The sequence below is a fragment of the Hipposideros armiger genome, unplaced genomic scaffold (genome assembly GCF_001890085.2).
Source record: "Hipposideros armiger isolate ML-2016 unplaced genomic scaffold, ASM189008v1 scaffold_190, whole genome shotgun sequence".
Lineage (NCBI taxonomy): Eukaryota > Metazoa > Chordata > Mammalia > Chiroptera > Hipposideridae > Hipposideros > Hipposideros armiger.
Genome location: NW_017731540.1, coordinates 2601316 through 2629056, shown reverse-complemented (window position 1 = coordinate 2629056; position 27741 = coordinate 2601316). Strand labels below are relative to the sequence as shown.

Below are 27741 nucleotides of genomic sequence, written 5' to 3'. Positions count from 1 at the left end.
CTTACTTGATATTTTGAGATATTTGCAGCATCTGTTACACAGGAATTAAAAATAAACTCAAGTGCCAGATTCTGTGGATCAGTCATAGCTTTCTGAAATTCTCAATTGAGAATGATTCTAAGGCCATATGTAGGATCATTGAGAAAGAATGCTGTAATTGATTAGTGATGTCTGCTTTGGGCAGAAAGTGGAATCAATAAAAGTCTGTATCGATATATTTGCAATATAAGTGTTCTATAAATTATAACTATTATGATTATTGCTGCTATTATGACAAAGGTATTTTTATTTGCCTCTTCAAATTTCTACATCCTCAACACAAAATGGAATGAATTAATTGCTTTGGTTAAAATGGCTGTGTATATCATTTTTATTGATGTGATGGTAAACTTGTATGTGTTATCTGCAGAAAAGAGCTAAAAAAATGAAACCAGAATTTTTTTTTGTTTTGAAGCCAGAATTTTCTATTCCTAATTTTGTTTTATAAAACACCTACTTGGGAAAAAAATTGATACAGGTATGAAAAGTAGAATGGGAGTTGGAGAGAAAAAAAAGGAGGTAATGTTGGGTTGTAGTCCCAGGTTATCATGACAGGTTTGCATGGGTCCCATATCTCCTTTAAAATATTCATACAAGGGAGATGATACAGCATGTTTTGCACTTAGATGGTCCATGACTTTCTAGACTTTTTTTCTTGTTTTTTCTCTGAGGCCAGATTTCTTTTCTGGGCAAATAGTCATGTTTCCTGTCAGCCATAGGAGGTTTTCTGAGTCCTAAACAGCTGATTTGGTATTCTTGCCCCATTCTCTCTATCTGAGAACTGAAATCTGATCAAACCCATATTTTTAAATTTATGTATTTATAGGCCTATGGAAGAATAGTTGCAGTCTATGATTTTTTTTTTCCCCCACCACAAATGTAGGGAAATGGTGGGGTTTTTTTAAAAAACAGTGCCTTATCAGTTTCTTTTTTTCTTTGTTACTGATGACTTCATTCTGCTTAAATTCAATGCTTCAGTTTCTTTAGGTGAAACTAATAGATTATATATGTGATGTTTGCATTGTGTTGATTGAACTTATCTGGGGAGTTTGAGCACAGCGCATGAGTCGCAAAAGCCTGCACATTAAACACAGGCAGGGTAGTCCACTCATAGCGCTCAAGAGCGAGGGAAGCTGTTCAAAACGGAGCTGTGCTGTTTTCCTCCCATCATTCAGAAGAGCATATGAGGCCTGCCATTTTTTTTCTTACTGTTATCTTTTCCAAGTGCTCAAGGAATACTTTTATTTTAAAAAAGAGTGTAGAAAAACAAGACAGAATTAGAACTATTTTGAGAGTTTTAAAATACTTTTTGAAGAAAAATAAATGTACGTGATCTGTAAGGGGTTGTGTTTTGTTAATCAAAGTCATCAGTTACTTAGTGTCTGCAGAGCGTGGAGGAAGTGCGGAACCCTGTGTTAATTTTGTAGAGAGGTTGTAAAACCTTGGCAAGTGTTCCTGCTTCCAAGTCACTTGCAATCTACTTTGGGAAGAATGCTTTTCCTCCAAATCATGTTTACTCCCCGTTTTTTTATTTTGATAGTTTACAAGTATATAATTTTTAAATGTTTGAACAAAACAGGAAATGACCTCTTTCTATTGCTTTCAGAGATCTAATTTTATCGGATGTCTCATTTGAGCTTAAAATTCAGTTATAATATTTGGGGATCTTTGGGGCATGTAAAGCTCTTCACACTGGGGCCCCTACCTGCTGTTCTCAGTCACACCTGCCTTTCCCTGCTCCCTGTCCCGTACCACGGACCACGGCAGTAATTCTCACATACCCATGAACATGAGCGTTGTTATGGTTAACAGGTTGTTACAAATTGATAAAGCACCCAAATTTGCAAGTGATACACTTGTCATTTACTAGAGTAAATTCAAACTATCCCTAAAGTCACCAGTACTCACTTTTATTCTAATTTGCTTCCTACATGAGAGAGGGGAAAGAGCAAATATCACTTGATATGTATGTAAAGCAGCACAGAAGAGGTTGAGGACCACTGCTTGCCCCCAAATGACTTATTTGCATTCCCCCAAAGCAAGATGCTTTCTGTTCTTTGCATTGCCTTTCCCTCTACCTGGAATTCCCTAATCTCACTTGTCCAGCTGTTGAGTACCTGTGCATCCTTCAAGACTCACCTAAAGTGTCACCTCCTCTACGGAGGCATCGGGGATCTTCCATGGCCCTGCTCCCACCTTGTCAAAGTTTAAGCAGTCTGTTCCCACAATGCCTGTGCAGACCTCTGTTGTAGCCCCTGTCACAATTAATTGTAGTCTTCTGTACCCCTTTTGGTCCTCTACCTCCCAGACTGTGCTTTCGGCAGACAAGGACTATGACCTGCTCATTTTTACTTTCTCAGACCCTAAGGTCTGGCACAATAGGGCACTCAGTTATGCTTCAGATGAACCAAAGAAGTTGAACAATTGTTGAGATCTGCCTATCACTCTCCTCTGGTTTCCAAGCCCTGAACTGTGTACATGATGTTGGTTTTATTGAAATGTCAGGACAAATAAAAACTAAAAGGGAGCCACTGGCCAATCAGTTTGGGGTTGGGTAGATGAGTCACTGGAGAAGCTGTAATTCCTGAGAGGAGGAAGTGGCTAAAATAGAGAGAGGAGGACCTTAGATGACTAACCAAGATGCTACATTCTACTACCACCAGCTTTTTATTTTTCTTTTTACTTCTTGGCATGGCTTCCACCTTCTTTTCTTTCTCTATGCCCAGTCTGTTCCTGTATATTGACACGTACCTCACCCCCACTCCAAAAATTCATGAGTCTCATTGACACGCACTGGCACATGCCAGCTCTGTGTTACATGTAATCTTCAGGTCAAGTGACTGGTTTCAAATAGGCAACAGAAAATGAGATATCCCCATTAAAATGTAACCAAAGTCTGTGGGTATGATTATAAGAAAAATGAGATGACGCTCTTAATTGCTCTAAATGTCAGGATTTTATCTTACCTTGTCACTCAAAAGGCATTTATTAATCGCAAGTCAGATGTCCTGACCCTTGGAGCTAAAGGTATGCATGTAAACACTGTTTTTTTGTTCATTTTTTTTACTGGTTTCACAGCTTTCCTAGCATATTTGAAGAACATTATTGAATCTTCTAAACATAGATATCAGCTTCTTTAATAAGAAGATCAAAAAGTGAGTTTCCAGGATCACAGACACTGTGTGACTGTGTTTGTTTGTATCCTGTAGTGGCCGTCCCATGAGCGGAAGTGCTGAACGCATCCAGAAGTTGCGGAAGGAGTATTATCAGGCTCGGAGGGAAGGTTTTGCATTATATGAGGACGACGAAGGAAGAACAAGGCCGTCTGATTATGACCTTCACTGGGTAAGCCCATGCTTGTTTTCAACCATTGAATTCATCTTTACTGAGATTGTTTAGAGCAGAAAAACATGGCCAAGAATGTTCTCTACAGATCAGGTTATATTTAGGTTACTTGGGTTTTATAGCTATATGAACATTACCCTAACCACAGCCATCTTCTCCCACAGAAGTTGTTTATAGAGACCACACTAATGCACAGTGGTTCATTTTAATTGCTCTCATATTTACTCCCTGTTGGACTTGGGTTGGAGCAGATGTTCGCTATTTTAAAGAAGACAAGGAATCTTTGTCATCATCTACTGAGCCTTAGTCCTTACCCTCCGTCTCTTGGGCCTCAGACATCTGGACAATCATTAATAGAACATGCAACGTAAGTCATCTCACCTGTGGAAAATGGTTATTAGAAGTAAATTTCAGAAGGTTTATCTTCAGAGATATCAATTGTATATCGCATCTCAACAGTTCACATTTTGCTGCTCTTACCAGTACACAGATCATTTTAGTATGAGATAAGGGCATGTTTTGTGTTAGAGGGTGCTCTTTGCCAAATCCTTCAACATTCGGGAACAGAAACGAATATTGTGACCTCTAAAGAGATGATCTTGGATTTTTTTTAGAATAGCATGATTAATTCTCCTGTCTTTTTCAAGACAGCAAGGCTGTACTTACAAAGTGCACTTGACTCTGGAGTGTCCACAAAAATGCCCCAGAAGAGGGTGCTTAGAGTTTGATTAAAATCTGTGTCACCTACTTAGGACAGTGCCTGACACTGAGTTCTGGTGTTCAATAAATGTTAGCTGTCCTTGCTAACATTGCTGTTGGAGCAGAGCTGTATGTGGTAATAATAACATCCTCGCTGTGAGTCAGCTCTCACCCCCTTTGATGATTACTGCCTCCTACCACAGTTTTTAGTGCTTTTTTTGAGAACCACATAAGGAACTCTCCTATCCCTGGTGGCCACTAAAGACAGCAGCTCTTTTGAAGGACAAATCTATTAAAGAGAAGTTTCCTTTTTTGATGTTCACACTCCTATTTGTGCTCACGAGGTCAAGATTGGGGGAGCAGGGTCCAGTATGAGCTAATTCCCTCTAGTTTTCACATCAGTGCTGTGACCTCTCATGTGTGACACTCACCTCTTTCACAAGGGTTGTTTAAAAGTCAGTTTCAGCACCTGCTACTGTTGTGGAGAGCAACTGAAACTCTTGGCCCAGTAGATTATTCCACATATGACAGAGTTTAAAAAACGAGTCAGAAATGCACAGGAAGTGTTGGCAGTCTCCAACCAAATGGCTTCAGCCTCTTACAGAGATAGTCGTCCTGTGACTACAGATCTGAACAAACAGCTATTTATTGGTTTTATTACAGATGTTAGGATTAAACAGAATGACATTTACATTGATGAGACAATGGGCCGCTTAGATTCTCAGCACAGAAGAGAAAGATTTCCACAGAATAACAATGTAGATAACGATTCACTTTATTTCAAACTTAATTGAGATCGACTTACTGACTTTGATGAGAGACTCTGCTCCCTCGATCAAGCAAACAAGCAATAAAATAAAGTTGTTTCCACCATAACCAACACAGAACTCCATGCCCAGTGCATTGAAAGGCCCTCCATCTCAAAACCACTATGAGCAAAATAAGACAAATAATTTCAGATTAAGCAGTCCTGGCTTTTTGATAATTATTTTATATGATCTCCTTACAGCAAACTGAAAGGATAAATATGCTTAACCCACATGAGAATGAAGTTTTTGATCTTCACCAAACCTGAGCTAGATAACTACACATGTGGGTCCCTCCTATCTTAATGATTCTATTTTTGATGCCAAGCCAAAGTGTAACCAGACAAAACAATCCAGTGAGTAAAGAAGTACCTCTATTTTAATTTGTGTTTCCCATGATCAGATTTGTTGAGTGTTGCCAAGAGTGACTGATTTTACGTTTCCCAGACAATTGGGGACTAAGGCTTCCCCAAAGGGATACTTGGGAAATGTGCTGTCATAAAAGACGAGTGCTCTTTGTGATCGCCTGAGATACTCCAAACCAGGGATTAGCATCTCAGCATTCTTTCCTGTCCTTTCCCCAAGCCAAGGAAAAACACTAGTGTCTTTTGTCCGGTTTAGCCTCAGAAATCTCACTGTTGTCTTGCTACTTTTGTAGAGATCTAGGAAAGCAAGGTTAGAAAGTTAACATTTCATTCCTGTGAGTCAGCCAGACCCAACAAGGCAGCTTTTATGACACTGTGGTTCCTAGATCGGGCTGGCCTTCAACATCACTTATTAAAGTCTGATCAACAATCCGTGAGGGAGGTAAGTAGAGCCCAAGAGAGGACCCCCAGGTGCTTCTCCAGCTGTTCATCAACGTTTCTGATCTGCAATTTTAAAAATAGGGCATTGATTCCAATTGTTTCAGTAAACACCAAAGCAGTTCAACTTCTCTAACAAGATCATTACATGGACCAGCATCATCAAAAAATACTTTCATGGACTCAGAATTCCCCAAGTCCAGTACCTCAGCTTGAGAGGCCTGACCAATGTTCCCCGGAGTCACATTATACTGGGGAACTTCTGAACTATCGAGAAGGAAGTTAGGAAGACAAGTTACCTAATAACTACTTTTAAACTAGTTTTGAAATAGGCCAAAAAGAATGTAAGAATGCTCACAAAAATCTTCAAAGCCAAAATGATGAAAGCAATCGCTTGATTATATGATCTCTGATTATTTTTTAAAAGAAAATATATTTTTGTCAATGAGACTAATATTCTTTCTTGAGCCGGCCTTGGGCTTTCTGGATCTTTCCAGGCCATCTCGTTGGTAGGTGTTTCCTGTATCACACCTGCCCAGTGGCCCAGAGCTGAAGTCTTCCACCATTCTCTTGGAATCTCACTTACTCTCACATCATTCTCTTTTCCTTCTCTTTTCTCTATGTCTCTTATTCAATGTTAACTAATATTTGCCCAGACTTAGTGTAGGCCAGGTGCTGGTAACAAGAATATAATATTATCTCTACCTTGGAGAAACTCACAATCTATCCACAAATACAGACATGTAAGCCAAAACAAAAAAAGGACACTAATAGAGGTGAGAAATGCTATACTATAAAATGGCATTAGCGTCTAAATGAGCTCAGAGAGATAGCAATTAATTCTGTTGGCGACAGGGTGTGCAGTTAGGGGTGCTGGGAAAGCGAGAGAGCCCATTTGAGAGTTGTCTCAGCAGACACACTTTGTTCTTTCTCTTTCAAACTTGGTGTTTTTCTTTTCCCCAAAGGAGCTCCTGATTTATTCACCTCATTTGTGTTAAAATAAATGAATACACACAGATTGCAAGATTTGTAAATATGGACATGAGACCTTAAAAATCTTTTCAGCCAGTCTGTTTTGTAGCTGTTTTCCCATCTAGGCTCTGAAAAGCTGGAAAAAAAAACAAGTTGAGAGCATTTCAATGGCTGCAAGGGAAAAGGCCTGGCGAGTTTTTATAGGCCCAATTAAGTAAGCATGGTATGCTAGCTGTGAAGTGTTAATTTTTGCCAAAAGAAAACATAATACCTGTTATCTGCTGGTATTTTATTTTCTGTAAAACTTGTTAACATTGTCACCGTCCTCTGGCAATAAGCTGGGTGTTTTGTTTTGTTTTTCATTAGCAGATAAAGATTATCCTCTTATTTAACAGCAACATGAATATCCTATAAGTAATTTCAGAAAAGAGATGGCTCTAGAGTTTTCTAAACATATTAGTACCTTTATTATTGTCTTTTTTCAAGAGCTGTGTAGACTATATCATCCCTCCCCTCCCCGCTTTTTATTTTTTAGCTCTTTGGGTAAATTAGAAGAATGTTTATCTATAGGAGGGGTTTGTAGACACATGGATGGGATGGAGGTATGCTAGTTTCCACTGTCATAAAAGACATGGTAATTTATCTTTCTGGCAAAGGGATTGGCTTAGGAAGGTAACGGTTGGATGAGTAAATGAAAACATTCTGAAAGATGTGTTCACCCAATTATGAAGATGGTCTAGGAACCAACTTGAGGGGACGTTCTTGGCAGCTGTCTGGATGATGAAAGACATATCCGGTGAATTCTGCAGTCAGAGGAAAGGGAGAACAAGATGCTGAGATCATGCTAACCATCTTGAGAAAGGGATTTGGGAGGGAATGTGTAATAGCCACACAAGTATTAAAACCAGCAGAAGGTCATTTTTCTAAACATGAGACATAAGAGAACTGAGCTCCTGCTGTCAGTGGGCCAATACAAGCCTAGAGACTGGTCTGTGTTTTCCTTCTCTGCTCCTTAAAAGCATCTGATAAAAACTAAGGACGTCGATAAACAATTTAGATGAGTCGGTAGCTCTTAAATTGCAAGGAACAGAAACCTGATTCAAACTGGCTTATGGCAATGTTGTTGGCTTCTATGACTTTACAGTCCATAGGCATATCTGACTTTAAGCAGAGCTGGACCCAGTTCCTCCAGACAGGCCAGTAGGAGTCTTTCTCCATCCCTGGCTTTGTTATTCTTTCTGTAGGCACCGTTCTCAGGGGGCTCCCCTACATGGTAGCAAGACAACCATCAGCAGATTCACCCCCCAACAACTCTATAGAAAGAGATGGTCTCACCCCAGTCCACCTAGAAAGTCCTAGAACTGATGTTCAAAGCAATACCCAGTAGCTTATGGACTCTGCCTGGGTCACATGTCCACTTCTGAACTCGTATAGCCAGAAAGATGCAGTACTAAGTCACAAGGCCACCCCTCAGAGCCAGAAAGTAGAATCAGACCTACTAAACTCCATGAACGAGTGTAGGTGAAGAGGTAATCCCCAAAGGAAGATCAACGTGCTGTTCACAGGAGAAGGAAGATGGATGTCAAGGACAATTAGGACTTGTCTACTATAATATCTAGTTCTAGTAACAATATAAACTTTCTTCATCTTCTTAGATTTTCAAGGAAAGAGAAAGAAAAGGCCTTTCCCTTCATGTGTTTTCTTGTTTGTCATTAGAAAGAACAGATCTATTATCAGTCTTAAACTTGCTGTCATTTTTGGCTAGGTAAAGGAAAAAGGAATATTTTGTCTACTGGTTGGGTATCTTTGAGCTATCCCAGGAACCCAGATGGCTTCACTAAGCTATTCAAAAGAAATTACCAGACCTCTGACTACTTATTCAGATAAGCAAGTGATATTTTAATGCACCCCAGAGCTAGGAATTTGCCCCAGGGGGAGGCAATAGAATGCTTTGAAAGGACTAAAAGTGACTTTCTTTGGGTAGGATTGTTTCATGTATATCCTCTTGGATTATTGTTTATGACAATCATGTTCTATATACACATATCAAATCATGTGTTGGACACCTCAAACTAATGCAATGTTTTATGTCTGTGTATCACAATTAAAAAAAAACATTTTAGTATTAAAATCTTCAAAAGATGGAATGAGGCAGAGAATCAGAGCCATCAAGTGTGCGCATCCAGAAAGTGTTGTTTGACCCCAACCAGTGAATAACCAATCCCCTTCTCAGTTAATGAGCCCTCTTGAGCTCCACAAACAGTTCCTTCCCAGTGTAACCCTCCCTCAACAGATCCATGTTGCTCCTGATTTCCTAAAACAGCTGAACTGAGGAGCAGAAGCAGTTCCAAGGCAGGGAAAAAAAAAAAAAGAAAACCCAGCGTATCTATGAATTAGATGGATTTTGAGGTTTGATCAAACTCGGTATTAGTAGAACATGAGATGCCACTTAGAGTTGGGACTTACTGACCTAGATTTCAGGAAGTAGTGAAAAGTTAAGGAAAGAAGGGGGACAAAATAAATTGAAGATTTTTTGGGGGGGGAACGGTTGATAGTTTTACTTGGTTTATATTTCAATGTGGCTTTCACAGGAACATGTTGACATATTAGCTATATATGGGAAAAGATCATGTGAGTGAATTTCTAGCTTTTAAACGTAGCATAAATCATTTTGAAAGGAGGCAACATGTTTATAGGCAATCACCAACATAGAAATAAAATGTGTTTCAGAAACCCATTTAGAAATGGGCTATTGGAACTGGGAATGGTTTCCCATAGGACAAAAAAATTATTCATTGTAGGGTCCCAGACCAGCCTACAAAAGCTCACTAAAATCTAATAACCTCATGCTAATCATAGAACAATAACCTAGAAGCAAGAGCAGGGAGCCATGTAAACCATGGGGAGGAGAAGGAAATCCCCTTCTTACCTCTTTCCTGGGCATACTTTTGAGGTGCTCTGTAGCCCCTTCCTATCTCCCAGTCTTCATTTATATTTATACCGGGGGTGTCAAAAAAATGTATATAAGTGAACACTTTGGTCAACATTATTCAAGCAGTAGTTCGCCGTAATCAGAAGTGTCTGGACGCTGATGGTAACCACTTTGAGCTCCTCTTGTAATTGCTGAGGTCAGACATGACTTGTATTCATCTTTTGTTATCGGTATATATTGAGTATAACAATTTTAATAGTTTTTTCCTTTTTTAAAATGTGTACACATTTTTTTGGCACCGTGTGTGTGTGTGTGTGTGTGTGTGTGTGTGTGTGTTGCATGTTTTAAATTAAATTTACTGGGGTGACATTGGTTAATAAAATTATATAGGTTTCAAGTGTACAAGTCTGTAATTTGTCATCTATATATATTGCATTGTGTGTTCACCACCCAATGTGAAATCTCCTTCCATCACCATATATTTGACTCCTTTTACTCTTTTCTACATTCTCCTCTGCCCCCTTACCCTCTGGCCCCAGCCTTTAAGAGTGTCTCCGGAGGTTTCCTGACCCTTAATTGCCCCTACTTCCCCATCATGGCACCCCACTGAAGCCCACCCTTTCCCTCAAAGTGTTCAGAAGTCCAAAGTTACCATCTCTGCCCCATCCTCCATCAAAATTACTTTTTCAGTGCAGTTCATCTCAGCTACGCTTTGGGGGGGGGGGCAAATAATCTGACCCATAAAGGTCCTTTACACTCCCTGAGAAACTTCTCTGTTTAAAAAAGACACTTGATTAACCCTGATTATGTGCAAAATTAGGCACTATAGGAGAAGAGGAGGAGGAGGAAGCAAAAGAGAGCAAATGGTATCTACCCCTAGTAACTCTCCCTTTAGGAAACAAAAGGGGAAGGGCCCACGGCTGGTAGGTCGAATCCCTCTTGTCTTGTTGCTGCCCCACAGCCTGAAGTGTCCCCAGCACTCCTCTTTTATCTATGGGTCCCAAGTCCCCAGATCCCCTGGGCAGTGACCTGATCCTGAGAGTAGTACTGATTTCTCGCAGACTGGTCTCCACTTCCCCCAAAGGAAGCCTTTTGTTTCTAAGTCTGTCCTCAGTGGCCCTTGGACAGTTGCTGCAACTGACACAGACCATGACTTCTCAGCACTGTCTGAAAACCTGCCCTAGACAGCTACTCTAAACAACTCCTGTCTTCCCATCTGGTCTTTCTAAACCCACAGATATCCTGAATTTTAAGTATAACAGTATAGCAGATATGGGAAGCATTTCAGCATAATGAGTGAGAACATGGACTCTTGTCTGAAGCTAGACTGCCTACATTCACCTCCAAGCTACACCATTTACTAACTGAGTGAATTTGGGCCATTTGCTTAATCTCTCAGTCTCCTTCAAAATTGGGATAATAGTATTATCTCATTTAAGTATCATGACAGTTAAATGATTATTACCTATAAAGCACTTAGAATAGTGTTGGCATGTAGCAAGTATTCAATAAATGTGAGTTTACGTAGCACATGTATGAGGTGTTTAGAAATAATCCATTCTATGAGCCAGATAACCATTCTCTCTGAGTCATTACTGGAGCTCAATTATAACGTCCTGGGACATTATCCAGGACACAAAGTATTTGGGAGGCCTTCCGGTGGCGCTCGCTCTGGTTACCACTGAGGTGGCCACAGTTCTCTCAGGTGGTAGCTGTCAGGCCCTGGGTGTAAGGCCCTTTTGGCCAAGTCTCTTGGTCAAAAGGTCAATATCTATTTCCTTCTCTCCCACACACAAAAGTTTCCTTCAATAGTGGACTCCTTTCATCCCTGACCCTGAGGGCACACCTAATCTCTTTAACGAGTTAATGCTAAAGTCAAAGACCAAAGACCAGAAGAAAGGTAGAAGCTTCAGCTTTCAGCTCTGCAAAAACCCTAAACCAAAGAAATACCAAGGTCTAGTTAAGGACTTAAAATAGGAGGAAGAGAAGTATACAAAGAGAATATTTACAAATCATTTACTCAGTAAATTATACTACAGCCAGGTGAGTGACAACAGTGGCATCATTTACTCCATGCTGACTTTACCAGACACTGTGGGAACACCTTATATCAATTACTGCAGACTACAACTCCATGAGGTAGTTGTAGCTTTAATCCTATTTTACAGATGAGAAAACTAAGGTGCTAAGACTTTACACCATAGTCACACAATCATTAGCAAACCTGGTTTCCTAATCTTTGCTAATTCCTGGTGGAAATAGAAGGAAAAGAGGACTGCTGAGGCAGTTTTTTAGATACTTTTTTTTTTATCAGAAGTTTGAAAGAAACGGAATCTCTGAGTATTTTTTTATAGCACTATGAAAACTGTGTTCTACCTCTGCTGAACTACTCTTTATCACTCTTAAATTTTTTAACCCAATAGTACTGAACCAAAACCAGATTTTGGTATCATTTCATCAGTTCTCTGTAAAAGTCTAAATGAAATCATTCTTTTTATGCTATAATCAAAAAAGTTAGCCTGTCTCTGGCTCAAACCCAAACCTAAATACCAAAAAACAGAAAAAGAAAGTTCAGAACCACATCATTTTTCCATAATATGTCCAAAAACTCTATGCTGTACTTACAGTAAAGTGAAAAAAGAACTGTTTCTGCCTCTAATGAGCAATTAATTCTAGCTCAGGATGTCGAGTTTAGAATAGGTTAAGTTCCCCCAAACCACAACCGTTTGTATTGGATCATGGTTAAAACTCAAAATTCCAACTTCTACAATAATCACATTCTTTTCTTCTACTGCAATGGGAGAAATGACCATTTTATATAATATAGGAAAACCATAGCAGAAACTCCTATGAATTCCAGATTCTCAAAGCTGTTTAAAATCAGTTGGATAACGTTTTATTTTAGCAGAGCTCATAAGTCCTGAACTAAACTTTGGGTACTAAATTTTTAAAATGAAGATATTTTGAGTAGAAGATATGAAAATCCACTTAACTGACATTTATAACACATGTATCACTTAAGCATGATGACAATTAAAACTCTGTGAGCCATACGTGTGTTCAGATCCCATAGCCCAGAACATCCCCTTGCACTGCTTCCTAACTGTAATTAACCAATCAGGTTGCAGCAGTGGCCATCTTGTTCTTTCAGCTTAAGGAAATTTTTGACTCAGAGTCATTATAGAACATAGCATCTTTTGGTTCTTATTAATTAATATTAGTCTGGTGTTATGATGGGGAAAAGAAAACTCACAGAAAGCTCTCCTGTAACAGGGAGAATACTAGAATCAAAGAAAACCACCAAATAATAAAAATCACTATAGCAATACTGGAATTGCCATTCTATACAAGAAGAATGACCATTTTTTAATACAGTTGTAATGACACATTCTAGGGTCTGTGACTTTACAGTCCTCCTATGAATCTCATTAATTTCTCTGTGTTTCATTCTGAACCTTGAAATCACAGTGCTAATTTACAGAGCGTTTATGAGAAAGTGCAAAAGGTGATACCACTAATTTCAGCAAGGCTGACAGGAAAACTTTCCATTTATTAAAGTAAATGATCTAAGAAAAAAGGGTATAACATCGTTATTATAAATAACTGAGAAATTGTTTCTTTTCTATTTTCAAGATAAGACTTTCGTAAAGTAATGGATTCTTGGGTTTTATCTTTATGAAGCTTTCTTCAAATGATTTAGCTCATTTTATGTCCTCTTTCACTCAGCCTATTCCCAGACATAGCTCTATTCCCTAGATGGTAAAGCCAAAGCAGCACATGAGGGAAATAGATTTTCCGCAATCATTCATTGCTTTGTTGGCTTATTCGTTCACTGAATACTTGGCAATTTATACATAAGTGTACATCGAGCCCAACAATTGCATCAACACTTACCAACAAGAAGGAAAACCTTATTGGTGTGTGTGTGTGTGTGTGTGTGTGTGTGTGTATTAATGTTTTGAAATTTCTCCTTTAGAGAAACAGTAGGAAATGTTATGTGAGAAAGACAATCCCTGTCATGATCTGATGCCTTTTCTCTAATGAACCTTCTGGCTCACTCTATGATAATGGATACCCCCAAACCATGTAGAGATACCTCCATTTTTCAGTTTTATTTTTCTATCATCACTAATTGTCAGAACCCCAGATTGTTTCTGAATAAGAAGTCTATTTTAATTTCAATTTGTGTGTGTGTGTGTGTGTGTGTGTGTGTGTGTGTGTGTGTATCACCCTCTTTTCCTTTTTTATCTATTTAGTGTGGATCCAGCTTTCTGTTTTCCATGCAATTCCCTTCACAGTAATTTCCCAGGTTTACATCGTCAGGCAGCACGTCAGCAGCAGTGTGTTCTGTGTGTATGTAGTTGTAAGGGAATCGAGCGTCACATTCCAGAAGAGGGACTCATGGCCTCACAATTCATGTGAATGATGGCAGGAAGAAATCTTTTAACATTGTACTTAAATTGGCGATTAGGAAAAAAATGCTATCGGATTTAGGAGATTGTGGTTCACGTGTGGTGGTTCTAGAACTATTTTAAGAATTTTCAATTTCAGAAAGTGGTTAACTTTCTCCTTTCTCTACATATGAGTATACATGTGTATATATATATATATATATATATATATATATATATATATATATATAAGGTTAAAAAAAATCTCATCTTTATATACATGATGATGAAGGATCAAAGGATGACAAGCAAATAGGAAAAAACTAACATTTTGTTTCAAGCATTCAATATTTCTACTTCATTGATTCATAAATTTAATTTATCAGAAATTTGAATACCTTCCCTGTTAGAAGCCCTTAACGACTTTCCTAACTTTCTTGAAGATTTTTATCTCCAAAATAAGAAGAAAACCTGTTAGTGTCCTATCATCAGTACTATCATCAAAAGGAGAATAAACCCATTTTTACTTACGTTGTGTCGTTTTGGCCCCAGAATTAAAGAACAAAATTTCAAAGCATATGGTTTACCCATTTATTAATTAATTCCTTAGACCTTTATCTGGTTGCAAGATTTGTGCCAGAAATTTACTTGACTCAGAATTCAAAAGTGACTAAGAAGTCATGTCTGGTGGGAAAGGCAGACAGGAAACATAATTTAAAATATGAGATATTTGGAAATAATAGTCCGGAAAAAAATTTAAAAGGAAATGCATAGGAAAAAGAGACTAACCAAGAATTAATAAGACGGATTTGCTTTCATCCCTGTAAACTTTCCCCCTGTGTGTTTGGCCTCCTTTTGTCTGTATTTAGGGCGCTCTGTCTCCAAGTAAACTACTCCAATTGCTCTTTGTAATCTCTAAGCAAATATTAAGTGGCTTTCATCATATATTTCACGATGATAGTTTTCTTTGGGTTCAGCCTCTCGTGTTGAGGTTTTGAGCATTTCTGCATCTCACCTGTCTCAGTTACTAAGATCTGCCTTACAGGTTAGTTTTCACCCTGTGTGTTACAACTTATTAGATGATCACAAAATCAATTTGTTGGTCACAAATGATATTTGTAAAGATTTTGAATAGAATAGACTATATTAGAGGATATGGCAGGTAGTAAATATGAGCACTGGTTGGTGAAATTTTTGTTTCCTATCCAGTGCATGCACACATACACATATGTGCTGGGTTATATGTAAACTGTTCCTTCCCATGGGTTTATGAGTTTAAGGCTGAAAAACTCTAGTCTAGACTTCATAAGTTGCTGGTTGGTTTACCATTTTATTTATAAGAACACATATGGTATTTGTTTCTGGAGGCTCAAAATGTTTTATGAATAAATGTTGTTGAATACATCCTATCTAAAACGCATAATGACTGGAACAGAGTTTGCTTTTCTTGATTATATCCATATATCAATACAGATTTGTATTGATATATAGATAAAGATAGATATGTACATAATTTGCACGTATTTTAATTAATTTTAGATTAGCAGTCAGTGGTTTAGGTAACTGTTAAATAAACATACTAAAAGAGATTATAGTTATATAGCCAGAAGTATTTTAAATGCCATGTGGAGATTATATATAGATATATATAGATATAGATATAGATATATGTATATATAAAATAGTTGGCATGCTCTAGTCTTTTTATTTCCCTTGAATTAATATTTTTCCCTTTAAATTTATAATATTTTATTATAAATGTAATACATGGTCACTTTAAAAAATATTTAGATAATTGGTAAAAACATTAAAGCAAAAATTTAAATCATATGTGACCTACCCATACAATAAATGAACACTGTTTATGTTTTGGATTATTTTCTTTTATAAACACACACACACACACACACACACACACACACACCACGTATAACATGTAGTAATTAAATTGAAATCTTACTGTATATGCTGTTACTTAAGCTACTTTTTTCACTTTCTATTGTCAGCATTTCTTATGCCATTAAATCATTTTCAAACATGTGGATTTAATGTTTAAAGCACAGTATTTTCTAGGAATGATATTTGATAATTGATTAACTACTTATTGTTGTATGTTTAAGTTGTTTTCATCATTTCTTATAAATGATGATGTAATAATTAGTGTTATAAATAAATCTTTGTATTATTATGTTATTTCTTTATTGTAAATCAATATAAGATACTATTTAATGTAAGGCTATGGAAAAAATTTTAATTAATACAAATACTCAACTTGCCTCTAGAAAAGTTGGTAAGTTTATATTCTCCCCAGCAGCATATTCATTAGTACGGTCAACAAATATTAATCGCCAGTTTTATACAGGTTTCATAGCAGCCTATTAAAACAGAGTGTTTTTATTTTTCTTAGTTTATACCAATTTGATAGCAAATACCAATTATTGTGTTTTCATTAAATTACAACTGAGATTGACCATTTCATGTGTTTATTTGTCATACACATATATATTTCTTCTTTTTATGAATTTTCCATTTTTTTCTATTACAATGCTTGTCTTTTTTTTTCCTCCTGAGTGGTAAGTGTTCTTGGTATAGAAGAAATATTAAGCCTTTACAGTCAAATATCATTCAGAACTTTTTCCAACTTTGTCAGTACTCTCTTAACTTTATGATACTTTAGAGAGAAACAAGCTTTTCTTTTTGTGTAAACAAACCAGAGATTTGTATTCATATTTTCAAATGGAATTTAAATGTACACCAAGACGATCATATTATTTTTCTTCTTTTTCTATTGAAGCGATGATTTATATTAATACAGTTTCTAATATTGAGTAGCTCTTGCATTTATGAAAAAATAAATCTGTCACATTCTGTCTGTTTTTGTTTTGTTTTAAATAGAGCTGGGCATGGATTGCTAGTATTTCATTTGTCATTTTTGTAGCTATATTTATAAGTTCAGCTGGTATCTGAGCTTTTTAACTTCACTGATTTTATATTGAAGGGCTATATTACCTTTGCAAAATGATTCAAGTAGCTTTTCATCTGTTTCTCTGCTTTGTAACAATTTCTATCGTCTACGAATTAGCTTTTTGTCAAGATTTAAAATACCTCATTCATAAAACCATCTAGCTTAATGCTTTTCTGTGGGTAATTCTTTGACATCATTTTTAACTTTTCCTGTAGATAGAGATCCTTAGAAAATGAGAGATTTCCTCTTTTACTGAGTTTTGGAAATTTGCTATCTTAAAATTTAGTTTTTTTCATTTAGTTTTTCAACCTTTCAGTATATTTTGGTTTTTACCATTTAATATATTTAATAATTCTGCTTTTCTGTTCTAATACATTTATTTTTACTTCACTAATTTATTATTTCTCTTTCCTTAAGAACGGATAAAGAAAACTTTTTGAATTATTTTGTTTATTTAATTATTTAGCTTATTTATTTCCATTATTTTTTAAACCTGATTAATAACAATATAATTTAAGGCAACGGGTTTGCTTTTGAATTTAGTTTGGTTTACTTCCAGAAGTGTTACTGTCTTAATGTTCTTAATTTTTTTTTGGTATTCTGAAATTAAAGATTTTATTGCTTCTTTGACCTGGAGTGATTTATATAATCATTATTTTAATTCGTAAAGATTTAGGTTTTTTTCATTTAAAATTTTATTACTATATAATTGTAATGCTTAGTAGTTAAGGACAGTGACTTTTGCAATTTGGGGCATTTATTACAATTGGACATCATATATGTAATGTTCTGTCAGTCTAAATATTTAGATGAATTAAATTAAAGCTAATGATTTTTTTCTGAGAATGTTTATTTAATAAATATTTATTGAGTGCCTATTATATTCCAAGCACTGTTAAGGTGCTAGGGATAGAGCAGAGAGCAAAACAGACCCAAATCCCTGCCTAGTGGTGCTTGCACTGTAGTGTATAACACACATCACTATATTTCCTTAAATATAAGCCTGCATAGTTGTTATATACACAATAAATTTAACAACAGCTTTTCAGGAAAAGAATAAAAAAGAGAACACCATCATATTTAAGTTTGATTAATGTGTGTCCTACAATTGGTAAAACATAGCAAAGTAATCTCATTAATTATGTTGTTTTTGACATTATGTATATTTATTTATCACCTTGATCTGTCAAAGACAGATAAACATTAAGGTCAAGTCCCCATCTACTCTGGTTTCTGAGGCCTTTCAGCATCATTTTTTTTTTTTAGGTCTATCTCTTGTAAAAGGCTGAATTGTGATGTTAGATTCATTCAGAGGCTTTTTCTTCCAAAGGAATATTTAGCCCATTTATAATTGTTATAACTGGCATTCTTATTCTTTCTGTCATTTTTTTTTAGGCTTCCTCTTTTGTATGCCTTTTCCTTTTTTCTGTTTTGTACCCCATGTGTTATATTTTCCATGATTATTTTATTTAGTAACTTGAATCATACTGACTTTATGAGAACATTACCTTATTTTCTCTTATCAACATTAAAAATGAGATCATCTCTGTTGAGTTCCTTCCACGTAAAAGGAACAAAGCAACATGACTGTATGTTATTATAACTTTCCCTCACACTTTTAACTTGTGGTATTTTAGATCCAGTCATGGTTTTAAGGAAGGATGTGTATCGTCTCTCTTGAAACTCTTCATGTGGCATATTTCCTATCTTGCAAGAATTACCATCAGTGCCTAACGCCAGTTCTGGGCTCCATCTCCGTCCTTGAGTTCTTTATCTTGATTCCTCTTTAGTTAATCTGCTTACCTTTTTGAGTAATTTTACTTCAGGAAAGATCTATAGATAGTGTGTTTCTGAATCCTTGAAATCTGGTATCTTTTAACTATAAATCTCTACATTTATAACAATGCCTGGTGCTTTGAGGTGTAAAATAAATATTTGTCGAATGAATGACATATCTACTTGCCAAGGGTCTTTTTTCCCTAGAAATTCTATGGTGTTTTGGTTTTTAACGTTGGTGAAGGAGAAATTTGAAGCTGCCCTGGTTTTTCTTCTTTGTAAGTAACCTGTTTTCCCTTTCCGGATCTAGTGGGAGCCTTTTTTTATTCATGATATTCAAAATTTGCACCCAAAGGAGTCTGGTGTTGGTCTCTTTTCAATCATTTTGCCAGGTTTTTGTTGAGTTCTTTCTGTTAACGGCTTTATGTTGATTTCTTTCTGTTTTCTTACTTGAAAGCATGGATGTTGTTCTTAAACAAGATGGTTGATGTGTCCTTGGTTCTCATCACCTTACCCGTGGCTGTAGAAGAACCCTCTGGTACCTACCTGGGGAGGTGGGGAGCCCAGATGACATCAATTCTCACCTCCTGTTTAGAGATTCAGCAGCTTGAGCAGACAGGAAGGGAACCAAAATCCTAATCAGTGCCTGGAGGCCTTTTCTTCTGCTCAGTTTCTTAGGTGGTTTCTCTGAAATCTGTGGACGAGAGGTCAGCTCTCTGTGCCCTGATTTCTGTGTGTCCCAGCCCTCTCATGCTACCTGTGGCTGTGTTCACCCTTCATCCTCATACTATTGGCCAGCAAATCAGGAGAGAGCACTTTCTATCTCTCTCTCAGATTTTTTATCCCTGCTGTAGCCCACTTGAGAACCCTCTGCTCTCCAGATGTACTGTTTAGAAAGGCCGCCAGCCCAGAGATGAGAGAAAATCGGTGCTAGCTCCTTATTGGCCCCAGAACCTCTCCTCTAGCCTCACCCCTCAAATGGACCAGTTTTAGCCTCCTCCGCCAACTCCCCAGGAACACTGGTTGTAAGCTGGCACCATGTCCTCCTTTCAGCTTGGCCATGACACCACTTCTAGCAGGTACCCCTTCCTCAGTTCCACCTATTGTATGCGCTGTTAGTCATTTCAGCCAGAATGGGAAGCTCATATTGCTGTTGAATCCAGAATTTGATACCCATTATATCACTTAAACTGCCTTTATGAAGGGATTGCTTAATGATGAATCATAGCAAGATCCAGGACAGTTTTATTGCATCACAAAGGCCGTTTTCCTAGCTGCAGCTTATTCTTATTCGCTCACAGTGAAACAATGCACATCTAGTGGTGTGACTGGAAAATATGACGGGTTTTTCCCTCTCCTACACTGTTAACTCCGAATTTTTTAAAAAACTGGTCGTGTGAAAGTGAGACATGGCATAAAACTTCCAAACTGATTTCCTTGCCATTTCAAGAAAAGGACCTCTGCAAAAGGCAGTAACAAAGCTGCTTTCCTGATTGCCAATCAACATAACTCCAGTAGGGCTAAGCTGAAAAGGCCAGAGAAATTCAGTGAGTTGCATTGTTGTGGCTTTTCTTGTTTACATTGAAGATGTGGAAAATAATTAGAATGTAATGCTAGGTGATGCGTATATGCAATTACTTATGAATATATAAAAGTTTTGTTTTCTCTGCCAAGCTGCATTGTTGTAATTGTTTAAAATGAAAAGTAAAGCTCCTGCCACAGACATAGAGATACTGGTTGCATGACTTTATTAAGAGGTCTGTAGTGCAGATGCTAATCTAATAACACAGTAGAAAATTCACACTATGTGTTTAGAACAGTGCACATAAGACTCAGCATTATTGCAGGCTTGTCCTTTCTCACACTGAACTAATATTCACCCTTCATTTCTGATGACTACTCTGTCTCAGTGAGAATTTCACAAGGGGCCTGGCTGACTCCCAGTTCCCCAGCCCCTTCACACCTGTAGATGTGATTACTTGGGTTCCTATACGTCCATCATCTGTGCCTAGTCCTGGGAAGGTGCAGGAAAATCTACAGAGTCCTTTTTTTTCACAGGTCCTCTTAGAGTCAAGCCAGCCCTACTCTGATTTTTATGACCTCCTGTCTCTAAGGTCCTGGGGCTCCGCTTCCTCATAAGTATCAGATTTCTATTGAGGCTGATATCTCTGGTACCCCCAGAACCCTAAGGTTGTAGTTCCTATTGGCATGACCTGACCTGGATTGGTCACCCATTTGAACTTGACCCCAACTGCTTGCCAACCTGCCATGGACAATGTTGAGCCTAGACTCTTGTTTCACAGTTGAGTCTAATCTCTCCTTTTCTCTCAGATCCATCTTCTCATTGAGATAGAGTAGTCATCAGAAATGAAGGGTGAATATTAGTTCAGTGTGAGAAAGGACAAGCCTGCAATAATGCTGGGTCTTATGTGCACTGTTCTAAACACATAGTGAGAATTTTCTACTGTGTTATAAATATGATTCTGTTATTAGAACCTTCTTTTGTCCCCCACCAGGATCTGTAAACCTGAACAATATTATTACCTCAATGTGTAGTCATAACCACACCAGGGTATTAGGTGTAGGGTTGTGGGTGTGTGCTTCTACCCACCCTGTGCAGCTATCACCGGTCTGGCCCATTCATGTGTTGCCCTTATATGTGGTAGTGACAAAACCTTGACTTCAAAGCTAGAAGGGTTGGTGGACACAAAACTCATTCCAATATTGCAAGGTAGATTGCTACAAAAAGTGGTTGACTTTTATGGCCTGTTTTCCTAAAACATTGGTAAGTGTGAGCACCTAGAAACACGCCAGTCAGAAAGTCTGCAAGAGCTCATGAGCTTCAGTTCCATAAGTGTGATTCTCCAGCTTGATAGCAAGCTCAACTTCGATGTCAAATTGCTCATCTTCTGTTTATGGCGCTTACTGCCTAACCATATTTCCATTTTTTATCTTGAAAGCAAACATGACAGATGCCACATTCCATATTACTACCTTTTTCAGTTCTTGTGAGGAAAATAATGTAAGATGCTCAATTGACATGGAAATTATTTTTTAACTTATAAAATTACCACTGAACTTCTGCCTAGTGCTTTGTCTTTAATGATTATTGCATGTCTGTTGAGTTTAAAATTCCTGAGATATGCAATACCCAAAGTGCCACTTTACTGCCTTTATTTCTTAATGTTTAGAAATGGCATCTGAGGGTCGCGTGGAGTGGGGAAGACTAATCTTCATCAATAATGAGTAGTGATTTAAAAATAATTTTAAATGATTTTTGTGCTCATATGTCCGCAGCCACTTTCCAGGTAGATTCTGATCGGGGACACAAGTGGCCACTGAGACGCCATTTGACCTTCAAGGTGGTAAAGAAGTCAAATGAGGGATTTGCAGCTATAAATAAAACAGCATGAGCTTCGAACCATTATCAGACATGCAAGTGTAACTAGAATGAAAGTTACCTTGAACAAATCAGTTCCCAGGATGGCATTCATTTCTTATTGATAAATATGTTTGATACAATGAAATATAGCTTCCAGAAAGATAATGGAGTGGATAATTAAACAACCTATTTGAAAACACACACACACACACACACACACACACACACACACACACACTCATATACACACACTGCAGGGAAACCAGAGATACTGGTTAGCACAAATCATGTCAGAACAACATAATATCCTTCTGTAGAAGACAGTTTGACCTCTGACAAGTGAAAAAAATAGGAAAGGGGCTTTTGACTGCAGTCAAGCTTTTGCTTCTGTGGTACGTGACCAACATCAGTAAAGGGGGGAAGAACAGAGCTCTTCTTTTATAGAGGTAGACGATGGTTTGGGGACACTGGTGAAACAAGTCATTAATGTTTCAGTGTCAGTTGGCTACAGCATACCAAGTAGTCTTCTCTGTGGCAATAACTGACCAGAGCAGTTAAGGATGAGGCTACTCAGGACTCTTCTGCCACACAGAACTTTCTGGAGGTCAGCCATGAGACCCCTCCTGTTTCTGATTCAATGTATAAAAGCAGGTGCCAGACATACTCTTTATCACAGTCTGTCTCAGCCTCCGCCTCTCCCTTCTTTCCAGTGTTAGCATCTCAGAAACTTGTTCTTGTAGAGAGTACATCTTTGGTAGATGCTTATTGAATGGTGCACCATTTTCTCTAGGTCTCTCTCGCGAAAAGGAGGAGGATCAAGATATTTCCATAACCATCTTAAGAGTAACAGTTGTGAAGTTATGACTTTCCTTCTACTATGATGCATAGGCCTCAGCTCACTACCTTTTTACAAGTAGCTGTGACTGCGTGATGCAATCAGAGATGGGTTGGTTGCTCTTGAAGAGAATTCCTCATAGTCCATGGTCACAGTGAGTCTCACTTGGTGAGAGTCCCTCACAAGCATCCAGTACTACAGTCACCAGCCTACATGAGTGATCCAGAAGATAGGTTAGATAGTGGTCCAATTAGCCATCCTAGCAGGAGTTTATGCCCACGTTTTGTATGTCTACACTGTCACAACAATCTCCTTTGTGAAGCCTTCTCCTGCTGCTCCAGCCACATCACCTTTCCCTGTCAGTGCTTCTCTCCCACTTCCTGTCTGCACCAGGAAGTGAAACGTAACCACATCCTATCCAGTTCCATCACACTGCTTCATCAAGAGCTTGTGTACTTTGAATCCCACGTTGTGCTCAGCCTCATGCTGACTGCTTTCGTACCCCTAGACAAATGCTTGCCAAATTGAAATCTTGGTGGCCCCAACAGGAAAACTGAGTCAGAGTCATCCAGTAATCTCTCAATACAACACACATACCTTTTGATACCTGCTCTGTAATCTCATCCCTAGCCTCTTCTCTTCACGTCAGAGATGACACAAACTTAAGTATTCAACAAATTAGAATAATGAGAAATGCCAGCTGGTGGGTCACTGTTAACTGGTTTGTTTGTTTTTTTGCAACAAAAGTTCATTTGGTTTTAGTGTCTTTTACAATGTGCCAAGTAGCAAGTCAGGACGTGCAGGCAATTACACCTGTAGGATGAGCACCTCATTCAACTTTTTTCACAGATGAAATCAAAGTATGTTTATGGATATTTGAAATAACAAATATGGATATGGTGGCATGACCCCACTTGAATACTAAAAAAATTAACCTCCAACATATTTTAATGCCAATGTTACCTTTGTAAGTGGGTGACCAGAAAAGAATTTCCATAGTAACCTAAGGGAACACATAACCTGTTTATGATAACTTGTCCATGAAGAGAGACAGGCGTGGATTGGGGATATGCTTTGATGTCTGCTGTGGGGGGTGGGGTGGGAAGCTGACAACATTATTAGAGTGAATGGTTAGAAGATTTCACTTTATTTGTAGTTAATATATAAAATAAACTTTCATAATGAACTGCTGAAACACACACTTGAAACAACCAGATGATCCATCAGGATATTTTTTAAAATGTAATTTATCGTATGTGACAACCGAGGCATCAGTTTAAGAGAAACAGATTATGGCTGAGTTCCTACAACAGGGCTTTCCCATTTTGCTTGTTTTTTTTTTTATCTACTCTGCGTTCTTTCCTAGGAATCACTGAGGACTTTGAAAACTCCTAGATTTCTCCTTTCTCTCTCTCCCTCGCTCTTTCTCTCATTTTTTACCTCAGAAAATGCTATGTAGGAGCTGCCCTTCTGGAATTGAGAGCCTATATTGTGATGATATCACCAATAAGGAATATATTGATTATGTTTCACTTCCTGTACTGACATAGCTCTTTGAATTGGTGGCTTTTTGGAGGTGCCATTAGCTAGAAATGTTTGACATCCACAAGCCACTATATGGTTATTTTCCCCTCTTCTTGCAGATGTAACATCTAGTTAAAGAAAAGCTTGTCTCTAAGAGGTTTTTGGGTGGTTTTTTTTTTCCATTTTTTTAAAGGGTCATTAGAGTAGGGAACAGATGCATACAGTTTTAAAGAGTATTTCTTTGAAGCACCATTTTAGAGTCAGCTCACTGACAGGTCCATGCCCATGGGCTCTGGTGGTAGACTTAGGGCAGAGGCACTGGCTACAATTACCCATCTGGTATCCATCTGGTAGCACGAATGAAAGATAATACCAGATCACAGAGAAACCATACGAACTGCCAACTTGGTATAAGAAGGCAAAGAAAGGTGCCACCCAACTGTGAAGCACTGTGAAGAATAAGAAATGTTGTCCGTAGGGTATGCACATTTCCACCGCAAGATGCAAAAGAATGGCATGCGAGAGCATATGGAAAGGGAATGCTGTGCACATCTAACCTTACAGCTGCAACTTGTTAAATATTAAACCAAGTTCTCTCTGCCACATTTACGCTGCTAGCGGAGTTTGCAGAAAAGATATTACCTACTATGCTTGAGAACCTTGCTACCACATCCACCCCACTGGCTAACAGGACTTGAGGACTTTCAAAGGAGGAGCAGGTACCAGCATCATAAGAGCATTGATTTAATTTCCATGTAATGCCACTTTATAGGAGACCCTTCAATTGTAGAAAAAATAAGGATTTTGTCGTTACTGTAAAATGATTTAGACGTTTACCAATTTACTACTTCCTCCTTGTTTCTATATTCTCATTTTCTGATTTGTCTTCTTACTTCCCGAATGGAGTATGCTCCGGTTAGGACAATAGCTAACAGGTGAGAATCTATTAATATAACCACCAGAGACTGGCCATCTTCAGAGCGCACCCTCCTCTCCTGAGGAGTCCCAGTGGAAACGCTGGTTCAAGATGGCGAGGATGTGCTTGCCAATGAGCCTGCCTATCTGTGTGAGCCTTTTCTGGTTATTTCCTCTACTTGCTCTGCAGTACTAGTCCTTACCTTGCTTTTTCTCTAAATGAATGACAGATATGACCCAATAAAGTGAGATACTAGAGTGAGAATTTAGTGGCATTATGATCACCTGAGCAACAAGAACACTCTCATGTGGTCTTGTTGCTTGTAAGTGCTGTCTTTAAAATAACATCTCATGTATAGGTATATATGGTCATTTATAGGCTGCCATGTATTTTGAAAGACATTATTATGCTCATTACCTCTAAGCAATTCAATGAAGACAGGAACCCATTTTTACAGAAAAGAAAACTGAGGCTCAGAAAAGTGACCTGATTGCCGACAATCACACCATTAGCTTTGAACCCAGGTCACATGACCCAAAGTCTGAAACTCTTCCACTGCGTTTTGGTAATGCTTTGTTGTATCTCTGAACTCCTGTTCCCTACTAAAAAGAGGACATATTTAACTACTTAAGTGTCTTTGCAGTTTCCCATAGAATGAGACAGAGTCAGAGTGAGATTCATAGTGGAAGAAAATGTCCCCGCCCTGTGAATGGTTGGAGCAATGAGAGCTAAGTTGAATTTCTCTCTTTCATAATCTTCTACAAAATGGTTCACATACTTCTACTGAGAGATAAAGCAAAGAAAAATATCTTCCTGGTTTGGCCACATAGAGACCCATGCTGAGTGATTCAAGAAGATGCAGTGGGCAGGAAAGAAAGGTGGTAATTTCGAGGCATGAACCACCCAGACAAGAATTGTTATAATGTAGATAGTGCAGGATCACTAGAAAAGTGCCAAGATGGAGGTGAGTGAAGGATGAGATGTCAAAGGAGAGGGGTTAGGACCCAAAAGGTGATCTTTCAGTATCGATGTGGACTGTGACCTGCACAAAAGAATTTATGGGAAAACCAAAATGAACTTAAACCTGATTCCACGTAGATGAACTAGATCCCATGTTCTGTGCGAGAAAACATAATATTGTAAATCTGCTTGCTTTTCTTCTTCCAACTTGTGGGACTCAAGTTCTTTTACCATAATTTAGACTAATTAGTCTTTCCACTTAAATCAAGAGGGGAACTGCAAAATGTAGCCATCCTTGGTCTGTTCCTCATTAGAGACAATTAAGAGTCAGAAGAAGAAAAACACATCATAGGATTAATGGTAAAAAGCCACCCAGAGAGACACCCATGAAGCAGGAAGTGGTCTTATTGAGCTGGACAGAAGAAACAGCCTTTAAGATCAACCAGTTTCCCAGCGAAGGTCTAAAGAGGGTCTCAAGTAGAATCTCCTGGACATGCTTACCTCCCCCGTAGTATTCTCATCTGTGCCTGATTTATCTCCTATCATATTGCGTTTATTAAGAAATATTCTCGCTCTCTAAACTCAATTCATTAGTTTCCCTCCATGGATAAGAGGTATGGCATTACTGATGAGAGAAAAATAAGCACTAAGCTAATCAGCCTTGGTAAATTCCACTCTTGCACATTATTGTCATGTAAGCTTTATCCCGGCATTCAGACAGGGCACAAAGACACAGGAGAGAGCGCGGGTATCCGATGCCCTAACAGCTCGCTCGGAGCCCTGCTGCTTATATCATTTTCTACTTCCCCAAAGGGGGAAGGAGGAGATTAGGGAGCATCTAATTGCCTTATGAACTGATTGACAACTTGGTGATCCGATGCATATGGATGATCTGTTTAGTGAAATGGCTCAGAAGCCTCTAACAGAGATCATCAGAAACCATGATTTGCACACCCTGCACAGGGTTATTACAGAGAAGCGGAAGGACGGGTTGATGATTATCTTTCCTTTCTTTTTTTTCCCCCCTTGAATGTTTTCTTTACCTCCAGGGAAACGCATTCTAGCAGTGTGAACACCACTATTAATCAACACTTGTAGCAATAATCAGTAAGTGAAAAATGGCCACCAGAATCCGCGAATGCACTGGCATCGCTTGTCTGAGTTTTTCTCTGCGATCATGCCTTGGCATTCTAACATGGATAATTTATACAAAATTAATGCTGGCACCTTCTGAGGTGCAAAGATTTATAGACGCAGTGCTTACTTCTTCATCCATTAAAAAAGAAAGAGAAATCGTTTCTGGTCATGATGAGTAATATTTTAGAGCCTTTAAAAATATACTTGCTATCTTCATGTCTCTTTGTGTTATGTTTAGCCAGCAAAGCCCCTTCACTTT

At 38.1% G+C, this 27741-nt stretch overlaps 1 protein-coding gene across 1 annotated transcript in view; it reads left to right on the top strand.

The window, feature by feature from the left end:
• The window catches only part of PARD3B (par-3 family cell polarity regulator beta), a gene marked incomplete at its 5' end in the record, with an annotated part of 286988 nt that overhangs the window by 185962 nt on the left and 73285 nt on the right, over positions 1-27741 (top strand). The window contains one exon of the mRNA XM_019652918.1: positions 3249-3384. Within this exon, the coding sequence (XP_019508463.1) occupies positions 3249-3384 (136 nt within the window). The remainder of the gene's footprint in view (positions 1-3248; positions 3385-27741) is intronic.